The 26,399-nt window shown below is 41.4% G+C and overlaps 1 protein-coding gene across 1 annotated transcript in view; it reads right to left on the bottom strand.

The window, feature by feature from the left end:
• The window catches only part of PIP4K2A (phosphatidylinositol-5-phosphate 4-kinase type 2 alpha), a 205,812-nt gene that overhangs the window by 60,032 nt on the left and 119,381 nt on the right, over nucleotides 1-26,399 (bottom strand). The window contains exons 2-3 of the mRNA XM_066280373.1: nucleotides 25,767-25,864; nucleotides 23,675-23,771 (exon numbers count right to left, since the gene is read on the bottom strand). Coding sequence (XP_066136470.1) covers nucleotides 23,675-23,771; nucleotides 25,767-25,864 — 195 coding nt within the window. The remainder of the gene's footprint in view (nucleotides 1-23,674; nucleotides 23,772-25,766; nucleotides 25,865-26,399) is intronic.

Genomic DNA, 26,399 nt, shown 5'->3' with positions numbered 1-26,399 from the left:
CTTCTGGACAGTAGACAAGGAAGGGCTCTGAGCAAGGGCTCTTCCAGCACTATGCCATTCCAGTACCTGGCTAATGGGAGCGACACTTTAGCTCAGTATGTCTACCCTTTCCTCCCAAGTGACTCCTCTGGTTGAATCTCCTGTTTTCATTGAGCTTCTAGGAGACCCGCCCAACCTTTGTACACTGGTTACCCAGACTACTGGGCTTAGCAAAGCCCTAGATTCTGAAAAGCCTGGTCTTCTCCCCTCTGACTGTGCTCTTCAGTGTCTGGCCCCACTGGGTTGCATATGCAGGATTCTAAAGCAAAGACATTTTCTCTCTCCAAATTCCTATCTAGAAGTGGGTATTCCAAGGCCTCAATAAACCAAATGCTGTCTGGTTAAGGGGATACAGATGTCTTTAGAGAGGCAGCAATAACAATGCATCATAGATTTTCAAAAGAAGTGTTCTTTTTCTGTCTAGCATAGCCATGCCTCTATAACAGCAACCTATAGGCGACCCCTGTGTTTTGGTCGTTCGACCCCCGCCGGGGTCGAGAACCACTGCTCTATAACCTTTCCCTCTTTTCTAGATGCAATCCAACGGACTCAGCCGCCAGACATGTAATTACACAGCGGTGGCACAGTCGTGCACGGAGGCCCTCTGTGGGCTGAGTGAAGCAGCCCACGAGCGCATTCTCGTTTCTGAGGATGGGCCGGCTCTGCCTGTCACTGCAACCCAACACAGTACATCATGATCTCAATGCAAGCAGGCACTCCTGTTGAGTGCAGAGCCAATAAATACTGCATATTACTTGAATTTGCTTTCCTTAGCTTATTAAAAAACAAGAGAGAAGAGGGGAGGGGCAATCAGTGTAACTCCCAACGACTTAAAATAGTAGGATTTGGCAAAATTAAATTATTCTTAAGACAGCCAAAATTCATTAGATAGACTAAGAAGGATGAATATGATTTTCAGGATGAAAATGGCTATATTAACAGAAGTTAATTCTTAATTACGCTGCTTTTGTCTTTTTTTTTTTAATCTCCTTTATACTAATGTCTTTTACTTAGAATCAAAGTGAATGCTCCCTTTTAGGGTTTTAAACACAAAAATGATTAAAAACAATCATTGCTTTTAGCTAACAGTGTTACTTTTTCCGCCCAAATATTAATTTGCAAAAGGTATTCCCAACAAAACAGGAACAGCAGGATTACAGATTACATTCAAGTGTAAAAGCAAAGTAGGAACCACTTGATGACAGTCAGGCAAAAAGGTTATAAATTTTGTACAACTGAAAAGACATAATTTTGGGGGAGAATAGGGAATAGTAGAAAATAATTGTGTTCAGCAGAGGATAGCAGCATTAGTTCCATAGATGGTTTTCTCAGGCATATTAGATCTGAAAGTCTAATCTGTATCATGGACCAGTGGCATAGAAAAAAATCGAAAACTGCGTCGTCAGTGCTTCTCAAACTTTCATGAGAAACCAAATCACCTGGGGCTTATGTTAAATTGCAGCTCTGAAACAGCAGTGATGGGTCGGAAGCAGCGCTTGATGATGCTAACAAAGTGTGTCTGCGGACCATGTGCAGAAGAACCCAGAGTCTTTGAGTTGCAGCTACGATGCACTGTGTCTGGTGCAGGGTGCAGTCTCTGAGTTAAGTGTATGACAACTACAGACTTACCTGCACAAATGCCTTTCCTATTCTAGTCCAACGCTGGTTTCATTAAAATGGGATACTTTACAGAGAAGGTAAATAATTCCTTGCATGCATTGTATTCATTCATTAAAGAAATGTCTAAACATACTGACTATGTTCAAGGCAATGCATGGATTTATAAAGGGCTAGAAAATGTAATAACATTATATCATAAATCCTCAGCTCACAAGCTTCTTCCTTCTAAATTCTTCCTCTTTCCTTTCAGTTTTAAAGACAATAATGGCCCTGGCCGGTTGGCTCAGCGGTAGAGCGTCGGCCTAGCGTGCGGAGGACCCGGGTTCGATTCCCGGCCAGGGCACACAGGAGAAGCGCCCATTTGCTTCTCCACCCCTCCGCCGCGCTTTCCTCTCTGTCTCTCTCTTCCCCTCCCGCAGCCAAGGCTCCATTGGAGCAAAGATGGCCCGGGCGCTGGGGATGGCTCTGTGGCCTCTGCCCCAGGCGCTAGAGTGGCTCTGGTCGCAACATGGCGACGCCCAGGATGGGCAGATTATCGCCCCCTGGTGGGCAGAGCGTCGCCCCTGGTGGGTGTGCCGGGTGGATCCCGGTTGGGCGCATGCGGGAGTCTGTCTGACTGTCTCTCCCCATTTCCAGCTTCAGAAAAAATGAAAAAAAAAAAAAAAAAAGATAAAGACAATAATAATTTATAACAGATTTTGCATTAGGAAGGGTATTGGCCATATCTTAACCCTGAGATATAACAACTCACAAATTCTAACCTTGATTCTTTTTCAACTCAATCTTTCAATAATCACATGAGTAGTCCTATCCCATAATACCCATGTCAAGGGCATGAAAGAAGTTTTTTGTTTCTTTTTTTATTTTTTTAAATAAATTTATATTAATGTTAATGGGGTGACATCAATAAATTAGGGTAATATATTCAAAGAAAACATGTCCAGGTTATCTTGTCATGCAGTTATGTTGCATACCCATCACCCAAAGTCAGATTGTCCTCCGTCACCTTCTATCTAGTTTTCTTTGTGTTCCTCCCCCTCCCTCTTCCCTTCTCCTTCCTTCCCTCCCACGCCCCCCCCATCCCCCCACCCCCGGTAACCACTACAGACTTGTCCATGTCTCTTAGTCTCGTTTTTATGTCCCACCAATGTATGGAATCATGTAGTTTTTGGTTTTCTCTGATTTACTTATTTCACTCCGTATAATGTTATCAAGATCCAACCATTTTGTTGTAAATGATCTGATGTCATCATTTCTTATGGCTGAGTAGTATTCCATAGTGTATATGTGCCACATCTTCTTTATCCAGTCTTCTATTGAAGGGCTTTTTGGTTGTTTCCATGTCTTGGCCACTGAGAACAATGCTGCAATGAACATGGGGCTACATGTGTCTTTACGTATCAATGTTTCTGAGTTTTTGGGGTATATTCCCAGTAGAGGGATTGCTAGGTCATAAGGTAGTTCTATTTTCAGTTTTTTGAGGAACCACCATACTTTCTTCCATAACGGTTGTACTACTTTACATTCCCACCAACAGTGGATGAGGGTTCCTTTTTCTCCGCAGCCTCTCCAACATTTGCTATTACCTCTCTTGTTGATAATAGCTAATCTAACAGGTGTGAGGTGGTATTTCATTATAGTTTTGATTTGCATTTCTCTAATAACTAATGAAGATAAGCATCTTTTCATATATCTGTTGGCCATCTGTATTTCTTCCTGGGAAAAATGTCTGTTCATGTCCTCTTCCCATTTTTTTATGGGATTGTTTGTTTGTTTGTTGAGTTTTTATGAATTCTTTGTATATTTTGGGTATTAGACCCTTATCTGAGCTGTTGTTTGAAAATATCATTTCCCATTTAATTGGCTGTCTATTTTGTTGTCAGTTTCTCTTGCTGAGCAAAAACTTTTTAGTCTGATGTAGTCCCATTCATTTATCTTTGCCTTCACTTCTCTTGCCTTTGGAGTCAAATTCATAAAATGCTCTTTAAAACCCAGGTCTGTGAGTTTAGTACCTATGTCTTCTTCTATGTACTTTATTGTTTCAGGTCTTATATTTAGGTCTTTGATCCATTTTGAATTAATTTTAGTACAAGGGGACAAGCTGTAGTCGAGTTTCATTCTTTTGCATGTGGCTTTCCAGTTTTCGCAGCACCATTTGTTGAAGAGGCTTTCTTTTCTCCATTGTGTGTTGTTGGCCCCTTTATCCAAAATTATTTGACCATATATATGTGGTTTTATTTCGGGACTTTCTATTCTGCTCCATTGGTCTGAGTGTCTATTTTTCTGCCAATACCATGCTGTTTTGATTGTCGTGGCCCTATAATATAGTTTGAAGTCAGGTATTGTAATGCCCCCAGCTTCATTCTTTTTCCTTAGGATTCCTTTGGCTATTCGGGGTTTTTTATAGTTCCAGATAAATCTGCTGATTTTTTTGTTCCATTTCTTTAAAAAATGTCATCGGAATTTTGATGGGAATTGCATTAAATTTATAAATTGCTTTGGGTAATATGGCCATTTTGATTATATTTATTCTTCCTATCCAAGAACAAGGAATATTTTTCAATTTCATTCTATCTTTTTCGATTTCCTTTAACAATGCTTTGTAGTTTTCGTTGTATAGGTTCTTTACATTTTTTACGTTTATTCCTAGGTATTTTATTACTTTTGTTGTAATCGTGAAGGGGATTATTTTTTTGAGTTCGTTTTCTAATATTTCATTGTTGGCATATAGAAAGGCTATGGACTTTTGTATGTTAATTTTGTATCCTGCGACCTTACTGTATTGGTTTATTGTTTCTAGTAATCTTTTTGTGGAGTCTTTGGGGTTTTCGATGTGTAGGATCATATCATCTGCAAAAAGTGATACCTTTACTTCTTCTTTTCTGATATGGATGCCTTTTATTTCTTTGTCTTGTCTGATTGCTCTGGCCAGAACTTCTAGCACCACGTTAAATAAGAGTGGAGAGAGTGGACAACCCTGTCTTGTTCCTGATTTAAGGTGGAAAGTCCTCAGTTTTATGCCATTTAATATGATGTTAGCTGATGGTTTATCATATATGGCCTTTATCATGTTGAGATATTTTCCTTCTATATACCCATTTTGTAGAGTGTCTTAAACATAAAGTTGTGTTGTATTTTATCGAATGCCTTTTCTGCATCTATTGATAAGATCGTGGTTTTTGTTCTTTGTTTTGTTGATATGATGTATTACGTTAACCGTTTTATGTATGTTGAACCATCCTTGAGATTCTGGGATGAATCCCACTCGATCATTATGTATTATGTTTTTAATATGTTGTTGTATTCGATTTGCCAGTATTTTGTTTAGTATTTTAGCATCTGTATTCATTAGAGATATTGGTCTGTAGCTTTCTTTTTTTCTGTCGTCCTTGCCAGGTTTCGGTATGAGGGTTATGTTGGCCTCATAAAATGTGTTTGGAAGTATTGCTTCTTCTTCAATTTTTTGGAAGACTTTGAGTAGGATAGGAACCAAGTCTTCTTTGAATGTTTGATAGAATTCACTAGTATAACCGTCTGACCCTGGACTTTTATTTTGGGGGAGGATTTTAATAGTTGTTTCTATTTCTTCCCTGCTAATTGGTCTGTTTAGGCTTTCTGCTTCTTCATGACTCAGTTAGGAAGGTTGTATTGTTCTAGGAATTTATCCATTTCTTCTAGATTGTTGAATTTGGTGGCATATAGTTTTTCGTAGTATTATACAATAATTCTTTGTATATCTATGATGTCTGTGGTGATTTCTCCTCTTTCATTTTGGACTTTGTTTATATGAGTCCTTTCTCTTTTTTCCTTGGTAAGTCTTGCCAAGGGTTTGTCAATTTTGTTGATCTTTTCAAAGAACCAGCTCCTTGTTTTATTAATTTTTTTCTATAGTTTTTTTGTTCTCTATTTCATGTATTTCTGCTTAATTTTTATTATCTCCTTTCTTCGGCTGGTTTTGGGTTGTCTTTGTTCTTCGTTTTCTAGTTTCTTAAGGTGTGAAGTTAAGTGGTTCACTTGGGCTCTCTCTTGTTTGTTCATATAGGCCTGAAGTGATATGAACTTCCCTCTTATTACTGCTTTTGCTGCATCCCAGAGATTCTGATATGTTGTATTGTCATTTTCATTTGTCTGTATATATCTTTTGATCTCTGTGCTTATTTCTTCTTTGACTCATTCATTTTTTAAAAGTATGTTGTTTAATTTCCACATTTTTGTGGGGGGTTTTCCCTCTTTTTGCAGTTGAATTCTAGTTTCAAGACTTTATGATCAGAAAATATGCTTGGTACAATTTCAATTTTTCTGAATTTGCTGATGTTATTTTTGTGGCCCAACATATGGTCAATTCTTGAGAATATTGCATGTACACTAGAGAAAAATGTATACTCTGTTGCTTTGGGACAAAGTGTCCTGTAGATGTCTATCATATCCAGGTGCTCTAGTGTTTCGTTTAAGGCCAATATATCTTTATTGATTCTCTGTTTGGATGACCGATCTAGAGCCATCAGCGGTGTATTGAGGTCTCCAAGTATGATTGTATTTTTGTCAGTTTTTGTTTTTAGGTCAATAAGTAGCTGTCTTATATATTTTGGTGCTCCTTGGTTTGGTGCATATATATTAAGGATTGTTATGTCTTCTTGATTCAGTGTCCCCTTAATCATTATGAAATGACCATTTTTGTCTCTGAGTACTTTTGCTGTCTTGTAGTCAGCATTATTAGATATGAGTATTGCTACACCTGCTTTTTTTTTTTATGTTATTTGCTTGGAGTATTGTTTTCAATACTCCAAGCCTTTCACTTTGAATTTGTTTTTATCCTTGTTGCTTAGATGTGTTTCTTGTAGGCAGCATACAGTTGGATTTTCTTTTTTAATCCATTCTGCTACTCTGTGTCTTTTTATTGGTGAGTTTCATCGATTTACATTTAGTGTAATTACTGACACTTGTGGGTTCCCTATTGCCATTTTATAAGTTGCTTTCTGTTAGTTTTGTATCTTGTTTGATTCTTCTCGTTTGTTTTTCTATCCTTTGTTTTTGTTTGTTTGTATTCCATACTTCTTTCCTCTGTTGCTATCTTTTTTAAGTCATGTGCTTCTTTGGAGGTTTTTTCAAGGGTGGTTACCATTAAGTAATGAAGAGTGTACCTACCATATTCATTGTAGTACCCTATCTTATGAGGGTTTCTGCACTTCATCGTCCTTTGCTACTGTTAATCTCCGCCCTCTTCCATTTTTTTTTGCTTTTGTTGTCACAGTTTAAATCTGGTTTTATTGTGTTCTTGGTGGAGCTGTCAAAGAGGTTTTTTGTTTGTTTGTTTAAGACTTTTAGTTGTGAAATAATTGGCAAAGTCAGAAATAGATACTTTTTCAAAATTTAGAATGTACCTTTTAAAATCACTATGAACATGACAATGAAATTTATTAAAAGCCTTAGACAAGCAAGACATCAGAAGAGTAAGCACAACTGATTGTACACAAAGTGCATAATCCTTGGAATGATTCTAAGGCCTGGCAGAATCCAAGTCATTATTTCCTACTTATCTTCACAACATTCCCGCGAGATAGAAAAAGCCAAGTGCATTTTCCTGCTTGAAGCTAATCAAACGAGCATGGAGGAGTCAGCTCCACCTAAAGCTCCCTCGGAGGTAACCAAAGAGGGCAACTTACAAAGACAAGACTGAACATTTGCCAGGGTCTGAACGTCAGTCACAATAGGAGCGCTCGCCTATGTGGACAGGCAGGGCTCAGTGGCAGGCGTGGTTGGCGCTGGAACGGATCCTGCCCTCCTTTTCCGTGGGTAGGCCACAGCCTCCTTAAGCCTCAGTTTCTGGGTTGGGAGAGTGATGAGAGTAAGCCCAGGGGAGAGGATGGGCTAAGTGAGATCTCTAGTTCAGACCCTTGATAACTCTAAAAATGTATTTACTGTAAGATATAGCATGCTGCTCTGGGGACTGCTGGACAGCATAGGCTTCAGAAGGTAATCCAATGATTCCCAACAGGAGTCCAGTGAGAAAAGGGTACAACTTTCATCTCAGTGGGGGCATAATGATGGTTTAAGACCTCTGGGCCAAGATTAAAGAGAAGATGACAATAGTTCTCAGAGCAGCATGAAAATAACCCTTCATAGATTCCAGATATACTCAGGACAAGAATGACAAAATGAGCTAAGGAAAGGAGGCCACGAGCATGCATTGAAACAGTCACTGAGCAGCCGAAAAACAGTCCACCATCGAGCAAAACTGAACACTGAGACTCTTCAGTGTGCTTGGTGCTATCACAAAGGAAGGGCAAACCACAGCACCACAGGTATGCTTTTGGCAAGATGGGAGGCCGAGAGGAGAAAACCCAGGAAGAAACAGAGCTTGAGCTGCTCCTCAGAAGGCCCATGGGGCCCCTCTATGTGTAAATAAATCTCATAATCAAAGAGCATGACAGGTGGAAGCAACCTTGGAGATTATTCCAAAGCACTCAATGTACAATCAGAAAATAGAGACCAGAGAGAAATGACCTGCCCATCTGATTTCATTACTGTGTGAGTGGGGCGGTATAGTGGAGGGCCCCCAGGGGCCTCGCCCGGAGCAGTGGGCCTCTGTCCCTCCCACCATGGCTGCCGTCCAGCCTGGGCCTGAGTGTGTGGTGAGCATTACGATGGGACTGTTGATATATAGATTTTTCTGAGTGATAAATATCTTCTAATCATAATTTACTGCCTGAGCCAGCTGACAAAAAAAATCCCAAACCTGTCTTTATGTTTTCAACTTTGCCAAGTAAAATGTGTAAAAATGTCAAGAACAGCCTCAGTGTTAAAAAGTCCAGAGTCCTTAATTTATGCTTTTATTAGCATGTGTATAAATCTGTTTTGATTCATCCTAGGGATGCTCATTCCCTGATTTAACCCGAGATGAGTAGGAATAAGAGCCATCTTCTCTCCAGGCAAGAGCTGAGACAGATGTGTCTGAGGGGCAAGGCATTAGGACAGAAAACCATGTGCTCAGTTGGACAATTCAAGAGGCATAACACAGGGCTGAAAGGGGCCTTACTAAGGTATATAAATGTCAAGTCACTATGTTATACACTTGAAACTAATACTTTATGTTAACTATACTTTCATAAAAAAGAAAGAATAAAAAGAAAACCTGTACCTATTAGCAGTCACCCCCATTCTTCCCCTCAGCCCCCTAACTAGTAACCACTAATCAACTTGCTGCCTTACATATATATGCCTATTCTGGACATTTCACATAAATGCAATCATATAGCACACAGGTATTTGTGACTGGACCAAACATTCTTCTTGCACATTCCTGGACCTTACTTACTGTACCAGTTGTAGACCCTGTACTGTTTCTGGGTGAGTGTGGTGACATTGTGGGTGCTCTCCAATCAATCAAGGACAGTGGACACGTTGCAACCCCAAATGTGGCTTCCTAAGATGCTCCTAGGCTTGCTGGGAAGTTGGGGATAAACTGAGAAAAAAATTGAAGTTTAGGGCAAAACCATTTGATGAAGGGCAGTAAGAACATAGCAATTTAGTCTATTCTGCCCATCTTGCCACTTGGTAAGTAAACTTCTTTTCAACACTTCCATTTTCTATAGCTGGTCTCACAATATACCCTCTCTCAAGTCTCAACAGCAGGGTTTGCACTCTGGTGCCGTGTCAGCCCTCAACAGGAAATGAAGGAGATAATGAGAGATGAAGCTTGCTCCTCAGTGGCCTTATGCTCATAATTGGGAACTGATTGACCTTTCCCTGAAGAAGAGGATTAATGGTGCTATCCTTCTTCCCCACTGCTCTAAAGTCTGCCTTGAAGATGTTTCTTTTTTGCAGTGGGACATTCAAGACTAGTGATGCCTCCAGAAAGGTGGAGGAAATGTAAGGGTTGCTTTAATTAGCACATTCTTACGTCCACTCTTCTATACCTCTCATAAAAATGGCATGATTTAATAACAGTAATGGACCCCTGGACATTTTTTAAATACCCAAGTATCTGAATGCTTAATTCTCTTGAACTACTCATATAATCTTATTTTTTTTTCTTTTTTCACTTTGATATGAATTTGTACTTATGTAAAAAATCATGAATAAAAAAGGTTTTTAGTCAACAGAGAGGCCAAATAAAATCAATGTTACCATTTTCAAATGCATAAAAGCCACCACCTTACAAAGGGACATGCCAATATTGTGTGCAAGAATCTAAGTGACAGGTATCTACTCGTGGTGACTTAATAATAGATTCAGAGATCTGACAACTGGCAGGCTTCAGGGAGAACCCCACCCTCCTCCCTCATTTCATAGGTGAGAAAACAGACGCCCACCCGGGCTGAGTGACTGGTTAAGTCATAGCACCAGTCACTGAAGATCCAGGACTCAAACCAGGCTCTCAACTCCCAGGATAACATTCTTCTTACTAACCCAGGCTACCTATTTCAAGGACTTGCAGTCTGAATGCCAATCACTGCTCTGCTGTCACCTCAGGATTATGATTACATGCCTCAAATCACACGGCCAAGACCAGGCTGCTTTCTGGGCTTACGTGGGACATATCTGAGTGAGCACAGATGGTCCTCTGATCCCATCGGAGAGATAAAGACCAACATGTTAACTTGAACATCATCATTAAGAATTTATTAAATGCCCACTGTATTCAAAGACTTGTGGAAAGTAAGCTCCTGGGAAATTTCAAAGAAAGCCTGAGTTGTGATCCCAGGCATAGAATAGCTTTTGTTATCAAGGGGAGCAAGATAGACACAGCAATTTAACACTTATCAATAATAAAACAACCTATCAGAAAAAGAGAACACAAGAGTGAAAGGTAGTGACCAGCTGAGAAAGCAGCAGAATCACAGGAACTTCACAGGGCACCATGAGATCTTTAAAATTTCCGCTGCTACCTGACTGAGGCTGCAGCCTGGCCTCAGGCTCACAATGAGCAAGTGGCATCTAATCTGGACAGGAGCTCCCTCTCTGCCAGTTCTTGGTTCACAATCGCAAGTCACAACCCAAGAAACAGAGGCAAACAGGAAACACAGGCCAACAGGAAGCCTGAGTGTCATGTGGGTGTGGGAGGTGGTGGTGATTGGGGGACAGTCCGTGGTAGGGAGAGTCATCAGTTCAACTCATCAGAAGGAGCAGGAAAAGTGCAACTAAAATGATGCTGATGGGTTGTGAAGGCGTTTTCCCAAAGGTCTGTCAAGAAACTTGTCCAATCTGAGTGCAGCACCTTTGGTTTTCAGCCAGGTGGGGTTTCCAACCAATGTTCATGCTGAGGCTCACAGCCACTAATCAGCGAGGCCAACAGGTGTGAGGGAAGCTTTTTAAGATTGGGCTGAGCAAACCCAAGAGACAACACAATTATAAAGGAATAAAAGAACTTACGTAGTTCAATGAGTGAGCAAACTGAGGTGGTGACAGTGCAAGTAGGATTGTCTAGGGGCAAGCACCCCTGTGCTAATCACCCCCCAATGGGCCTCTGCTCCGGACTGCAGCGCTCCAGCTAGACACCGCTCTGCATGATGACCAGCCTCACCCAGGCCCCTCCAGGCCCCTCTCACCCCCATCCCCACAGCGCTGGCACCTGTGGTCTCCGAGTGTCTCAGGCTCCAACCCCTCTGGCTCCCGCGCTTGGCGCCTGCAGCCCATCAGCCACCAGCCCTGCCACGTTACTGGTCTCCCTGTCTCAGGAAGATGCTCTCTGCTTGACCCTGTGAGCACCAAGTGCCCTGACTCATGCCTCTTCTTCACTTGTTGGGATCCTAATTTCTATATCTCCCTTTTATGTATTCTATGCATAACCACCCCAATTATCTTAAGAAAATCCAGATGTCATCATGTCGCTCCCCTGTGCAAAGCCTACGGGGCCAGAATGTTGAAGAATCTGGTGGAGGTCTTTAGCCCAGTTTCCATATTCACCACTGTTTTATCTCCCACAAGGTCACCACTGTCCAGTTGCTTTATTTTCCTGAGCACCTGGCCTCCATGTCTTGGGCCAGAAGGCCCCCTTCCCTCCCCAGGCACACTGCAGCCCTCACTCCCTTCTTCCCTGAGCATTTCTCAGGGCCACCCCACATATTCCGGGCCTACCGGCCGGGTACACCACCCCAACTCAGTTCCTGTCCTCAGATGATTTAAATTACATGTAGGAAATCTGTATTTGAAAACATGGTGGTAACACTCTTTATTCTAGAGAAACTGGTGGAACTTTTTTCAAGGTTTAATATATTCTGAAGATCTTAACATTTTAGGATTTTATTTTTAAACCCAAAACAAGAGCATCAAAAGTTTAGAAATCAGCTCTTAAAATTAATTATTTTAAAATCAGAATTCTATTATGAATACAAAGATGAAAAATGCATCAAACACGACTAATGAGGGAGTCTAATTTAGAGACATGACAGGGAAAAGTAAACCTGATATTATGCTCCACAAAGAACAAGAAAGCTCGGTTTCTGGGGTATTTGGGTTTAACTGCATCATCACCACCCAGGGTAGCTGTTTGGTTTCTGGTGGGCAGTTCTCTCCTGCAGCTCAGAAACTGGAACTGAAGCCTCCACTTAACGTCCTCGGGCCAGTAATAGGAAAGTCTGATTCTCATAGGAAAGCAGATGTTCTTCAGAACATTAAAAAGCAGAAGGTCTGGGTTTCTATAAATCTTATTAGTATTTAATATGAAATCTGGCATAGAATAGTTAACAACAACAAAAAAGAATTCCTTCACATTTTCTTCTTGTCTGCATTTCCTATGTCTAGCAGAGCCTGATATGTAGCAGGTGCAAATAAACACATAGCGAGTTGATAACTGTGCATGAAATCACCAACCTAAGGGGGACCAGAGCGTAAGGTGGCAGTGGTGATGGCAGAAACCGAACTGTGGCAGCTGTCACAGTAGAGTGTCTATGGGAGCAGTCATTGAGAAGGACATCTTAACAGTATGGTAAGGGGGAATCACATGGACCCAACAATGATCAAAGAACATGATGCAAATGTGAGCACATCACAAACCAGTGAAGGAATTTTAAGAAGCACTAATAAAGTGAACAAAGGTCTGAATATGGAAGCACTGGGCACACCCCCCCCACACACACACACAGAGTACACACAGACATACATATGTTAGGTGATACTATTATTAATGATGAATATTCTAGAATTGTTGCTTGGATTTGTCCTTAACAGCAAGAAAAATAAGCTTTCTTTTTAATGACATCCAAGAAATCAAAACAAGGAATGATACAGATGTTTATGGGGACAGCAGGAATGCTTTTTAATTCCATCAAGTTCACTGACAGAGGTCAATGAGGTAGGCTAATTTCTATGTTCTGCTTCCATCAGAGTGATAAAAAATGACTTTTTTTTTTTCTTTTTTTAGCTGCAGGACATACACAAGGCAGGTCAAGACCATTTGTTCCTTGGCCTTAATATGAAGCTTCGAATACTAAATGATCCAGAAAACAGAGCTCCTTACGGCCACACTGATTCAAAGCTGCTCTATGCCGGCACTTCAGAAACATAAACCCAGCAAGGCAAAAGCAGCATGAACCCAGGTCCGCAGGAGCAATCCACGCAGTGCCTCCAACAGGTGACCAGACTCCAGGTCACCAATCCCACTTTTCAAATCAGATTGGGAATCTGGTACTAAGTGGGTCCACTGACAGCTGCTACTGGTTCTGGCCATGATAAATGAAATGTCTGGCCAGTAGTGAATTGAAGTGCCATGCGGCTGAGATAACAGGTCCCTCTGGTGCCAGCCTAGTGCCACGGTGGACTTCACAGAACCACCACACTTCCACCTTCAGCCCTGCAGCATGCAGGGGCCCTCGAGGCAGGAAGCCATGGTTGGCGTTGAGAATTCCTTCTTTTTTCCAAATCAAGTAGACAACAGAGTGTGTGTTGCACCTCACATTTACAATCTTGTCTTTGGTTTAAACTCAGGGGTCCACGCCTGCTGACAGTTTTTCTAAGAGGAACAGATACTGGGAAAGGGACACAGGACTGGGAGGGTAACCAGTGTATCTCTGGTTATATACAGTTACTTTGAACAGCCACCTTCTTTATTTTCTTAATAAATATACAGTTGCCAAAGAGAAAGCAGCAATTTAAATGGCAAGAGCAAGGGGCACAGCCAGGAAGGAGTGGTGCTGCCACGATGAATTCCACGCACACAGGCGAGGAGCCCCACCGAGCCTGCCTGCGAAGCCCCGCACACTTGCCGCTGACAGAGTGAATCACTCCCCACTGGCCTCATTTGCCTTCTAAGTCTGTACTCAGCAATTTGCACATACTTAAATAGCAACTTACATGGTTTTGATTTGGGGGTGGGAGTTGAGGTAGGGAGAAGGGAAGGAAAATCATTCAAGCCTTAGTATTTCAGCAACTAAACAGGTCATTTTTAGGAAATTTTAAGAATGACTTTGATCTGCTGCAGGGCAAAACCAAAGATGTAATGGGCTCATTTTAGATCTCATTTAGGAGGGCTGATTAAGAGAATAGATGGACTTCAGTTTGGTAATGAATTGAGGAATCTAACAAGTCCTGTTACTTGGGCCCTCAAAAGCCAGTTTCTGTGGAATGCCAGTGCAACCTTTTATTAAAAAAAAAAAGGGGGGGGGGAGGGGACAAGCAAGTTTCCTGAGACTCAGCCACGGATGATCTCAGTTCTCAGCTGTTCACTCCTTTCATTTATTTTTAAAGATTTTATTTATTCATTTCAGAGAGGAGAGAGACAGAGAGAGGGAGAGGGAGGGGGGGAGAGAAGGGGGGAAGAGCAGGAAGCATCAACTCCCATATGTGCCTTGACCAGGCAAGAGCAGGGCCTTGAACCGGCAACCTCAGTGTTCCAGGTCCATGCTTTATCCACTGCACCACCACAGGCCATGCCCTATTTAGTCCTTTTTAAAATGCTCAGTTTATTTTCATATGGCCTCTTTAAATGTAGTTACCATTCTTAAATAATGCGGAGGATTATTCCTTTTTACTATTCCAAATTTATTCTTTAAAAGTTACTTATTTTTCCAGCAGTGAATTTCAAGCCTAAGTTTGATCAAAGTACTTTCTCTTAACACATGCAGGTCAGATCTGAGCATGTTGGCTCCACTGCACTTTTTAAAAGTGAGCCAGGTGCCCACACCCTCCCTGTCATACTTGCCCTCACTCCTCCCTGGGCTCACTGAGTCTCTGCTCAGGACCGGGACCTCCGGGGACACCGAGGCCAGGTACACAGGGGAAGGAATGCCACCTGCAGCTTGGGCAGCATGGCTTTTTCAAAACATGGCAGTGGGGAGACTTCTCATACCTGAGTGAGCATGAGAGAAATTCTTGAAAACTTTCAACACAGGGCAGGACAGGGTGGGAGGCCAATTAATCTTTAGGAAAGTAGACTAAGCTCAAATTGCTTTAGAGACCCTACTCTTTAGGGAAAGTACAAGGTAAGCTGTGCTAATACTCAACTTGTAAGGACATCCAGGGTGGCAATACAGCTCTTAATGCAGGATAAACTAGGCTTTTCCATTTAGGGCAAATGAGAGAAAGTGCGTACTAGATTTAAAAGGTTTAAACTTAGTCAGTGTTCGCACAGTAAAAGGAACAGATCATCGTAAAAGACCAGAAAGTAGCCCTTGCATCTCCTAACACAGATTTTGGCTTAAAAAAAAAATTCTTGGCTTTTCCCAGTCTGGCTGGCTATATAAGAATGAGGTAACCAGTGTCATGTCCCGTCTTAGGAGAAAGGACAACGGGTCAGCAGATATGACAATTTTAAAAGTCAAAATTGAGAATCAGTCAAATTGGGGGAGAAAAGCAACAGGGCAGACTTGTCTGTGGAGGGTACCAAGGGCAGAGGGTGGCGCTCCACAGGGCCGTCCCAGGACAACAGTGCTGTGGATTCTGCCAGGCCACACTGCAGAGCACCAAGTGTGGCCTCTGGCAGAAATGCTGTGGGCAAGAGTCAGCACTGGCTAATTTGAAAAGCAGCAAATCACCAAAAACAAGAATAAAGGAAGACAAGATGGCGATAGAGTAGGCAGAAGTACCAACATCCACCTCTCAGAACCAAAGTGTATTACAAACTAATTTTAAAAACTATCATCTGGAAAAACCAACTTTGGACTAAACTAAGAGGACTCTTCAACCAAGGAACACCGAAGAAGCCACACCGAGACTGGTAGGAAAAACGGAAACGCGGAGAGGACTGCCCAGCTCCCTGGAACAAACGGCAGCCGGGAGAGACTCACGTGGCAGGAAGTGAGTTTAGTAGACAGGGGAGGGTCCTGAGTCCCAGGAACAAAGCCCCAGCCTGCAGCCCCAGAGCCCAGAAGAGGCGTAAGGACAGTATTTAGCTGGAAACAAGTCAGGATACTGTTTGTGAGAAAGAGACTAATTTCTCAGACCCAGGGTTCTTCTTAAAGGGACCGCGCAGAACACCTCTCTCACAAACACTCACCGGGGGCTCCGGAGGACGGGGGAGAGGAGAGGACCAGAGTAGCAAGAAGGGAGTGTAATCTAGGAGGCACAGGGAGAAACATTTTGGAAGACAGCCACCCTAACCCCTGGGATGAGTCACTCACCAAATCTGAAGTGAATATTTCCCCCGGAAACAGCAATACCAGCAAAGGGAAGCAGGACACCAGCCAAACAAGCTCTCCCCCGGCACTCAGAGCAGAGTCGCTTAGAAGGAGGGAGCTTTTGGGGCTACAATAGTGAGTCTTACGGTCTGAGCTGCAGCTCCCCACCCACACAGCTAAGGGCTCGCCCGAGGGCGAGGCGGGAGTGGGACACAGAAGTGCGGTTCTGTCAGCAAGGGCGGAAGCCGGGTGGCCACCACTGGGCCCAGGTGTGAGCTCAGTCTTGCCCGGCTGGGGAGGAGGGGATGTGCAAAAGTGGTCAAGCCCAGCTGCAGGCAGCCTGCAATCCAGTCTGAGGGAGAAGGGTGGGAACCCTGGAAGGGGTGGAGACAGACCCTTGAGCAAGGGTACAGGAGAACAGCCTTGCCCCGCCCACGGAACCAAGGCTTGTGGCCTGACTTGGGAGCCGGCTCCTCTCGCGGGGGTGGAGCCAAAAGCCCAGAACAGGCAGAGTCCCGCTACTGAGCGTGGGCACGCAGTCCAGCCTGGCCTGTGGAGCCAAGGCCTGCAGCCGTCCCATGAGCGGGCTCCTCCTGCAAGGGCGGGGCGAAAGCCCAGAAACAGGCACAGACCCGCAGCTGAGCAAAGATGCTCGCCACTGCCCTCAGGACCGAGCATAATGCCACCCATGGGGGCGGTGCAAAGGCCAAGGCCACCAAGGCTTGTACACATGAGCACGTGACCACAGCCACTCCCATGAAGGAAAGGCGGAAACCACAGCAACAGCCCCAGTGGGCAGGCACAGACAATGCCCTTACCCAAATGCCCTAGGCAGCAACAGGAGAGGGGGTGGCGGGCCTGCAGACAGACCATACCTAGGGAACAGCGGCCATACCCAGTGGACTCCAGTGATGCAAACCTTCCTTTACACAGAGAAAATGAGAAGGCAGAGAAATGCAACACAAATGAATCAAGAGAAATCCCCAGAAAAGGCCTTGAATGAATCAGATATAACCAAATTGCCAGATGCAGAGTTTAAAATAATGATTGTTAGGATGTTCAAAGGTATTAAAACAACAATAGATGGTCATTACGAACACATAAATAAAGAGATAGCAAATATAAAAGAGGACATTGAAATAATAAAAAAGAGTCAATCAGGCCTGACCAGGTGGTGGTGCAATGGATATAGCATCAGACTGGGATGCCGAGGACCCAGGTTTGAGACGTCAGGGTCGCCAGTTTGAGCGCGGGCTCATCTGGTTTGAGCAAAAGCCTCACCAGCTTGGACCCAAGGTCACTGGCTAGAGCAAGCGGTTACTCCGTCTGCTGAAGGCCCACAGTCAAGGCACATATGAGAAAGCAATCAGTGAACAACTAAGGTGCCGCAATGCGCAATGAAAAACTGATGATTGATGCTTCTCATCTCTCTATTCCTGTCTGTCTGTCCCTATCTATCCCTCTCTGTCTCTCTCTGTCTCCGTAAAAAAAAATTAAATAATAAAAAAAAGAATCAGTCAGAAATGACAAATACAATATCAGAAATGAAGAACACAATGGAAGGAATTAAAAGCAGGATGGATGAAACTGAAAACGGAATCAGCGAGTTAGAGGACACAATAAATAAAGGCACGGAAGCAGAGCAGAAAAAAGAAAAGAGACTCAAAAAGTCTGAGGAAACTCTAAGAGAGCTCTGTGACAACATGAAGAGAATAACATCCGCATCATAGGGGTTCCTGAAGAAGAAGAGAAAGAACAAGGGATAGAGACTTTGTTCAAGCATATCATAGCTGAAAACTTCCCTCAGTTAAGGCACGAAAACATCTCACATGTTCAAGAAGTAGAGAGAACTCCATTAAAGAGAAACCCAAAGAAATCAACACCAAGACACATCATAATTAAAATACTAAAGCTAAGTGATAAAGAGAAAATATTAAAAGCTGCTAGAGAAAAAAAGACTATCACCTACAAAGGAGCCCCCATAAGGATGACTTCAGACTTCTCAACAGAAACACTTGAGGCCAGAAGGGAATAGAAAGAAATATTCAAAGTAATGCAGAACAAGAGCCTACAACCAAGACTACTTTATCCAGCAAGGATATCATTTAAAATTGAAGGAGAAACAAAAAGCTTTCCAGGAAAAAAAAACTCAAGGAATTCACTACAACCAAACAAAGGCTGCAGGAAATGCTAAGGGGCCTGTTGTAAACAGATCGAAGGAGAAAAAGAATATAGCAAAAGAGGAATACAGTTTTAAAGAATAAAATGGCAATAAACAATTACATATCAATAAAAACCTTAAATGTAAATGGATTAAATGATCCAATCAAAAAACATAGGGTAGCTGCATGGATAAGAAAACAGGACCCATACATATGCTGTCTACAAGAGACACACCTTAAATCAAAAGATGCACATAGACTGAAGATAAAGGGATGGAAAAAAATGTTTCACGCAAATAGAAATGAAAAAAAAGCTGGGGTAGCAATACTTACATCAGACAAAACGGACTTTAAAACAAAGACTATAGTTAGAGATAAAGAAGGTCACTACATGATAAAGGGAGCAATCCAAAAGGAAGATATAAGCGTTATAAATATCTATGCACCTAATACAGGAGCATGTAAATATATAAAGCAGACTGATGGATTTAAAGGGCGAGATCAAGAGAAATACTATAATAGTAGGGGATTTCAATACCCCATTAACATCATTAGATAGATCCTCAAGAAAGAAAATTAACAAAGAAACAGCAGACTTAAAGGACATATCAGATCAACTCGATTTAATAGATATCTTCAGAACCATTTACCCTGAAATATATAATATATTCTTTTCAGCAGAATATAATTCTTTTCAAGTGCTCATGGTACATTCTCTAGAATAGACCACATGTTAGGGCACAAAAGCGGTCTCAACAAATTTAAGAAGATTGAAATCATATCGAGCACTTTCTCTGATCACAATGGCATTAAACTAGAAATCAATCACAACAGAAAAACTGAAAAATACTCAAACACTTATAAACTAAATAGCATGTTATTAAATAACAAATGGGTAAACAATGAGATCAAAGAAGGAATTAAAAAATTTCTAGAAACAAACATAATGAGCATACATAACTCAAAATTTATGGGACACAGCAAAAGCAGTCCTGAGAGGGAAGTTTATAGCATTACAGGCATACCTCAAGAAGCTAGACAAAGCTCAAATAAACAACTTGACCCTACATCTAAAAGAACTATTGAATAGAAAAAGAACAGCAAGTAAAGCCCAGAGCTAGTAGAAGGAAGGAAATAATCAAGATCAGAGCAGAAATAAATGACATAGAGACTAAAGAAACAATACAGAGGATCAATGAAACCAGGAGCTAGTTCTTTGAAAAGGTAAATAAGATCGATGAACCTTTAACCAAACTCACCAAGAAAAAAAGAGGACTCAAATAAATAAAATTAGAAACGAGAGTGGAGAAATAACAACTGACAAAACAGAAATAAAAATATTGTAAGAAAATACTATGAAGAACTGTATGCCAAAAATCTGGACAACCTAGATGAAATGGACAAATTCCTTGAAACATATAATCTTCCAAAAATTAATCTGAAAGAATCAGAAAACCTAAACAGACCAATTACAACAAATGAGATCAAAACAGTTATCAAAAAACTCCCCAAAAAGAAAAGTCCTGGGCCTGATGGCTTCACAAGTGAATTCTACTAAATATTCAAAGAAGAACTAACTCCTATCCTTCTCAAGATATTTTTAAAAATTCAAGAGGAAGGAAGACTTCCAAGCTCCTTTTATGAGGCGAGCATAATTCTGATTTCAAAACCAAGAAAAGACAACACAAAGAAAGAAAACTATAGGCCAATATCCCTGAATTTAGATGCTAAAATCCTCAACAAAATATTAGCAAACCGGATCCAGCAATATATGAAAAAAATCATACACCATGATCAAGTGGAATTTATTCTTGGGAGGCAAGGCTGGTACAATATTCGCAAATCAATCAATGTGATTCATCACATAAACAAAAGGAAGGAGAAAAACCACATGATAATTTCAATAGATGCAGAAAAAGCATTTGATAAAATCCAGCACCATTCATGATCAAAACTCTCAGCAAAGTGGGAATACAGGGAACATACCTCAACATGATAAAGGCCATCTATGACAAACCCAAAGCCAACATCACACTCAATGCACAAAAATTAAAAGCAATCCCCTTAAGATCAGTTATAAGGCAGGGGTGCTCCCTTTCACCACTCTTATTCAACATAATTCTGGACATCCTAGCCACAGCAATCAGACAAGAAAAAGAAATAAAAGGCATCCAATTTGGAAAAGAAAAAGTAAAACTATCATTATTTGCAGATGATATGATATTGTATATAGAAAACCCTAAAGTCGCAGTCAAAAAACTACTAGACCTGATAAATGAATTCAGCAAGGTTGCAGGATATACAATTAATACTCAGAAATGAGAGGCATTTTTATGCACTAACAATGAACTGCCAGAAAGAGAAATTAAGTTATCAATCCCCTTTACCATTGCAACCAAAAAAATAAAGTACCTAGGAATAAATTTAACCAGGGAGATTAAAGACTTGTACTCGGAAAACTATAAACATTGATAAAAGAAATTAGGGAAGATACAAACAAATGGAAGCATATACCGTGCTCATGGTTAGGAAGAATAAACATCATTAAAATGTCTATATTACCCAAAGCAATATATAAATTTAATGCAATACCGATTCAAATACCAATGACTTACTTCAAAGATACAGAACACATATTCCAAAAATTTATATGGAACCAAAAGAGAACACGAATAGCCTCAGCAATCTTAAAAAGGAAGAATAAAGTGGGAGGTATTATACTTCCTGATATCAAGTTATAATACAAGGCCATTGTACGCAAAATAGCCTGGTACTGGCATAAGAACAGGCATATAGATCAATGGAACAGAACAGAGAACCCAGAAATAAACCCACACTTTTATGGACAACTGATATTTGACAAAGGAGGTAAGAGCATACATTGGAGTAAAGACAGCCTCTTCAACAAATGGTGTTGGGAAAATTGGACAGCAACCTGCAAAAAAATGAAACTAGATCACCAACTTACACCACTCACAAAGATAAACTCAAAATGGATAAAAGACTTAAATGTAAGCCGTGAAACCATAAGCATCTTAGAAGAAAACATAGGCAGTAAGCTCTCTGACATTTCTCACAGGAATACATTTGCTGATTTGTCTCCACAGGCAACTGAAATAAAAGGATAAACAAATGGGACTTTATCAAACTAAAAAGCTTCTGCACAGCTAAAGACAATAAGAACAGAATAAAAAGACAAACTATACAATGGGAGAATATATTTGACAATGTGTCTGATAAGGGGTTAATAACCAAAATTTATAAAGTACTTGTGAAACTTAATACCAGGAAGACAAACAATCCAATCCAAAAATGGGTGAAAGAAATGAATAGACACTTCTCCAAAGAGGACAAACAGATGGCCAATAGGCATATGAAAACATGCTCAACATCACTAATCATTAGAGAAATGCAAATTAAAACCACAATGAGATATCACCTCACACCAGTCAGAATGGCGCTCATCAACAAAACAACACAGAATAAGTGCTGGCGAGGATGTGGAGAAAAGGGAACCCTCCTGCACTGCTGGTGGGAATGCAGACTGGTGCAGCCACTGTGGAAAACAGTATGGAGATTCCTCAAGAAATTAAAAATCGAACTGCCTTATGACCCAGGTATACCACACTGTTAGGAATATACCCCAAGAACACCATAGCACTGTTTTTTTTTTATAATAATTTTATTTTTTTAATGGGGTGACATCAATAAATCAGGATACATATATTCAAAGATAACAAGTCCAGGTTATCTTGTCGTTCAATTATGTTGCATACCCATCACCCAAAGTCAGATTGTCCTCTGTCACCTTCTATCTTGTTTTCTTTGTGCCCCTCCCCCTCCCCCTTTTCCTCTCCCTCTACCCCCTCCCCCCATAACCACCACACTCTTATCAATGTCTCTTAGTTTCACTTTTATGTCCCACCTATGTATGGAATAATGCAGTTCCTGGTTTTTTCTGATTTACTTATTTCAGTTTGTATCATGTTATGAAGATCCCACCATTTTGCTGTAAATGTTTCGATGTCATCACTTCTTATGGCTGAGTAGTATTCCATAGTGTATATGTGCCACATCTTCTTTATCCAGTCATCTATTGACGGGCTTTTTGGTTGTTTCCATGTCCTGGCCACTGTGAACAATGCTGCAATAAATATGGGGCTGCATGTGTCTTTACGTATCAATGTTTCTGAGTTTTGGGGGTATATACCCAGTAGAGGGATTGCTGGGTCATAAGGTAGTTCTATTTTCAGTTTTTTGAGGAACCACCATACTTTCTTCCATAATGGTTGTACTACTTTACATTCCTACCAACAGTGTATGAGGGTTCCTTTTTTTCCACAGCCTCTCCAACATTTGCATAGCACTGTTTGAAAAGAAGAAATGCACCCCCATGTTTATGGCAGCATTGTTCACAATAGTGAAGATCTGTAAACAGCCTAAGTGTCCGTCAGTGGACGAGTGGATTGAAAAGCTTTGGTACATATATACTATGGAATACTACTCAGCCATAAGAAATGATGACATCGGATCCTTTACAACAACATGGATGGACCTTGATAACATTATACTGAGCGAAATAAGTAAATCAGAAAAAACTAAGAACTATATGATTCCATATATAGGTGGGACATAAATATGAGACTCAGAGACATGGACAAGAATGTGGGGGTTACAGGGTGGGGAGGAGGAGAGGGAGGAGTTGGGGGTGAGGGGCACAATGAAAACCAGTTAGAAGGTGATGGAAGACATTTGGACTTTGGGTGATAGGAATGCAGCATAATCAAATGTCAAAATAACCTAGAGATGCTTTCTCTGAACATATGTACCCTGATTTATCAATGTCACCCCATTAAAATTAATCAAAAAAACCCCCAAAAAACAAGAATAAATTTTGACAGTTCCTAAGTGGCCTCTACAAATGTAGGAAACGCAAATTCAACACACACATGCTTGCACAGGCTGGTGACGCACTGGGTGGCAGAAATCAAAAGGAGTTTCTCTCTGCCGGCGGAAAACCTTCATCTGGAAAGGAGAGCATCATATGAAACTCTTACATGCTTGCCCTCTTCCCAAAGATTAAGCTCTTTTCCTACTGACTACTGAAATCATATTGCATAGGGGTTCCTAACTGAAAGAACCCCGTATTTCAGGGAAAAAATCAATGAAAGTTAATATATGAAATAACAATTACTATTCTATTATTCTGTAATTACTTGTAATAACAAAAATGCAAGCCCTAGTTGACAGGGCATGGAACAAAGAAGCCCATTTGAAGCAAATGTTTCCAAAGCAACTCACCTGGAAATCCTGATCATCGATTCCAAATCTCTCCCGCAGATTTCGGAAAACCATTGGGCAGTACTCCTTGAACTTGAAATGGCTCGGCATGTTTTCCCTGAAACACAGTGTTGTGGAATAGAGCTCAAACACACAAAGTTAACCAGACTCAAATCTCCCACCACCTAGTTCTATGAGTCGCCATAGCAGGGCTTGGAGTTCCTTGCAGAGGCCCAGAGGCACGTCACAGAACAACTGCAGTGGGCCCCTGAGCAACATGGGGTTCAGAGGCGCCAAGCCCCCTGCAGTTGAAAATCCATGTGTAACTTCTGACTCCCCTAAAACTTAGCTAATAGCCTGCTGTTGACTGGTATCCTTACAGATAACATAATCAGTCAATTCACACATATCTTATGTGTTATGTCAATTATGTATGATATTTTTACAATAGAGTAAGCTAGAGAAAAGAAAATGTTATTAAAGATAAGGAAGAGAAAATACATTTGCAGTACTGTACACATTTATTTTTTAAAAACCTGTATAAGTGGAACTGTGCAATTAAAACCCATGTTGCTCAAAGGTGAAATGTGAAGCCACAGTAAGATCCTGGGACAGCAGGGCCAGGCTGATAACATGTGCATCCTCTCACCACTAGGAGCATGAGGCCTGTATGAGCTTTTAATCCTGACCACATGCTACAGCTGCTTCTGCAAGGAAGAGGACATGCAGAAGGAAGGGCCACAGTGGGGCACACGGGGAAGGAAAAGCAAGAATGTGGACGCTAGGGACAGTCATCAGAGCAAGCCACAATGGCTTACCCCATACTCGTCCTCAGTTACTATGGAATATGAGCTTACAGAACAAGACTGCTCTCACTCTCTGAGTGACCCATTTTATATTTCGTATAAATACCACAACCTAAATTCACATAGGAAAGAGCCCCTCAAATGGTCAGCCTCAAAACAGTATTATGAAAAGAACTAACACATGAGCTTCACATTAGAACAGGGGTCCCCAAACTACGGCCCGCGGGCCGCATGCGGCCCCCTGAGGCTGTTTATCCAGCCCCTGCCGCACTTCCGGAAGGGGCACCTCTTTCATTGGTGGTCAGTGAGAGGAGCATAGTTCCCATTGAAATACTGGTCAGTTTGTTGATTTAAATTTACTTGTTCTTTCTTTTAAATATTGTATTTGTTCCTGTTTTGTTTTTTTACTTTAAAATAAGGTATGTGCAGTGTGCATAGGGATTTGGTCATAGTTTTTTTTTTATAGTCCGGCCCTTCAACGGTCTGAGGGACAGCGAACTGGCCCCCTGTGTAAAAAGTTTGGGGACCCCTGCATTAGAACAATGGCTCCATTAAGAAATTTCAGAACTAATCCATTAAGTAGGATTTCTTTGAGATTCTTCCTACTCATTCAGAATTGCTTCCTCCTTTGCGTCTGTGCACGCGCGCGCGCGCGCACACACACACACACACACACACATCCCTCTGTTGTGGTACTTGGAACACCATATTAATTTGTATTTGTGTCAGTTTTCAAGCACCCACCGGACTGTGAGCCCTTGAGGGCAGGGCCATTTCTTTCACACCCTTGTATGTCCAGCCGTCAACAGACTGCCCACCATCTAGGGGATCCAGAGTGACGCCTAAAATGACATTCCAATGAAGGAGAAACGGCCTCAATGCCCAACATGGCATTTGATTGTTTTATAAAAACGGGCCTTAGTTCTTCATTGTTCTAGGAAGTCATCATTTCTGTTCATCAAGTAATCATTATGAGAGTTTTGTGTACAATAGCTGAGGTCCATAGCTACTAAAAAAAAAAAAATCCAAGCAATTTACAGCTTGAAATTTCTAAATTATAATTAGAATATCATTTTTAACATATAAGATATTCATAGAGAACAATATGACATATGGTTAAAGGATATTAACCAGGACGGCCTGCTGTTGTTTTTCTGAAAATGACAGATGGTTATGTTTATCACAGGATTAACTTCCTTAGCAGAACTTTATACCCACCCATTGAAAAAAATGTGATTATAGAAATTCACAAAAAACATACTCCTGGCAGTCACGTCAGTTTTAGAAAAGGTCATACGTGTACTTACTTGTTAAAAAGGTGATTGTCCACCTTTATCTTTGAATAGGCTTTGAAGTCATCTGGCATCAACATAACAGGGATTTGAACATGGCTCAGTTCATTGATCTAGAAAAACAAAATAAATGACGTAGGTTATTACTATGTCAGTGGGAAGTGTTGGAACTTCCAGCCCCACCCACCAACCTTAGGATGGGGAAGGGGGGCACGGGAGCAGATGAAGCACTATATAAACACTCTTGAACAGTAAGAGTCGATGAGCTTCCTGGCTGGTGAAGGCATTTGCCTGCCAGGAGAGGGGTGCACTCTGGTGCCAAGGGGACAGAAGCTCCCACACTCTGGACCCTTCTGAGCCCTGCCCTATGCACCTCTTTATCTGGATTCTTTATGATAAACTGGCAAATATAACTAAACATTCTCCATGAGCTGCTCTAGCAAATTACTTGAACCAGACAAGAGACAGCCTTGGGATCATCCAATTTATAGATAGTCAGTAAGAAGCACAGGGGCAACCTGGAGTTGCAATTGACCTCTGAAGGGGAGCAGTCTCATGGGTTTGAGCCCTTAACCTGTGGGATCTGATGACAATTCAGGTAGATAACATCAGAATTGAGTTCATTGCTTCCTCATGTTGTATAAATAC

Source organism: Saccopteryx bilineata, chromosome 5 (genome assembly GCF_036850765.1).
Source record: "Saccopteryx bilineata isolate mSacBil1 chromosome 5, mSacBil1_pri_phased_curated, whole genome shotgun sequence".
In the NCBI taxonomy this organism is placed as follows: domain Eukaryota; kingdom Metazoa; phylum Chordata; class Mammalia; order Chiroptera; family Emballonuridae; genus Saccopteryx; species Saccopteryx bilineata.
This window is presented reverse-complemented; position numbering and strand designations above follow the sequence as displayed.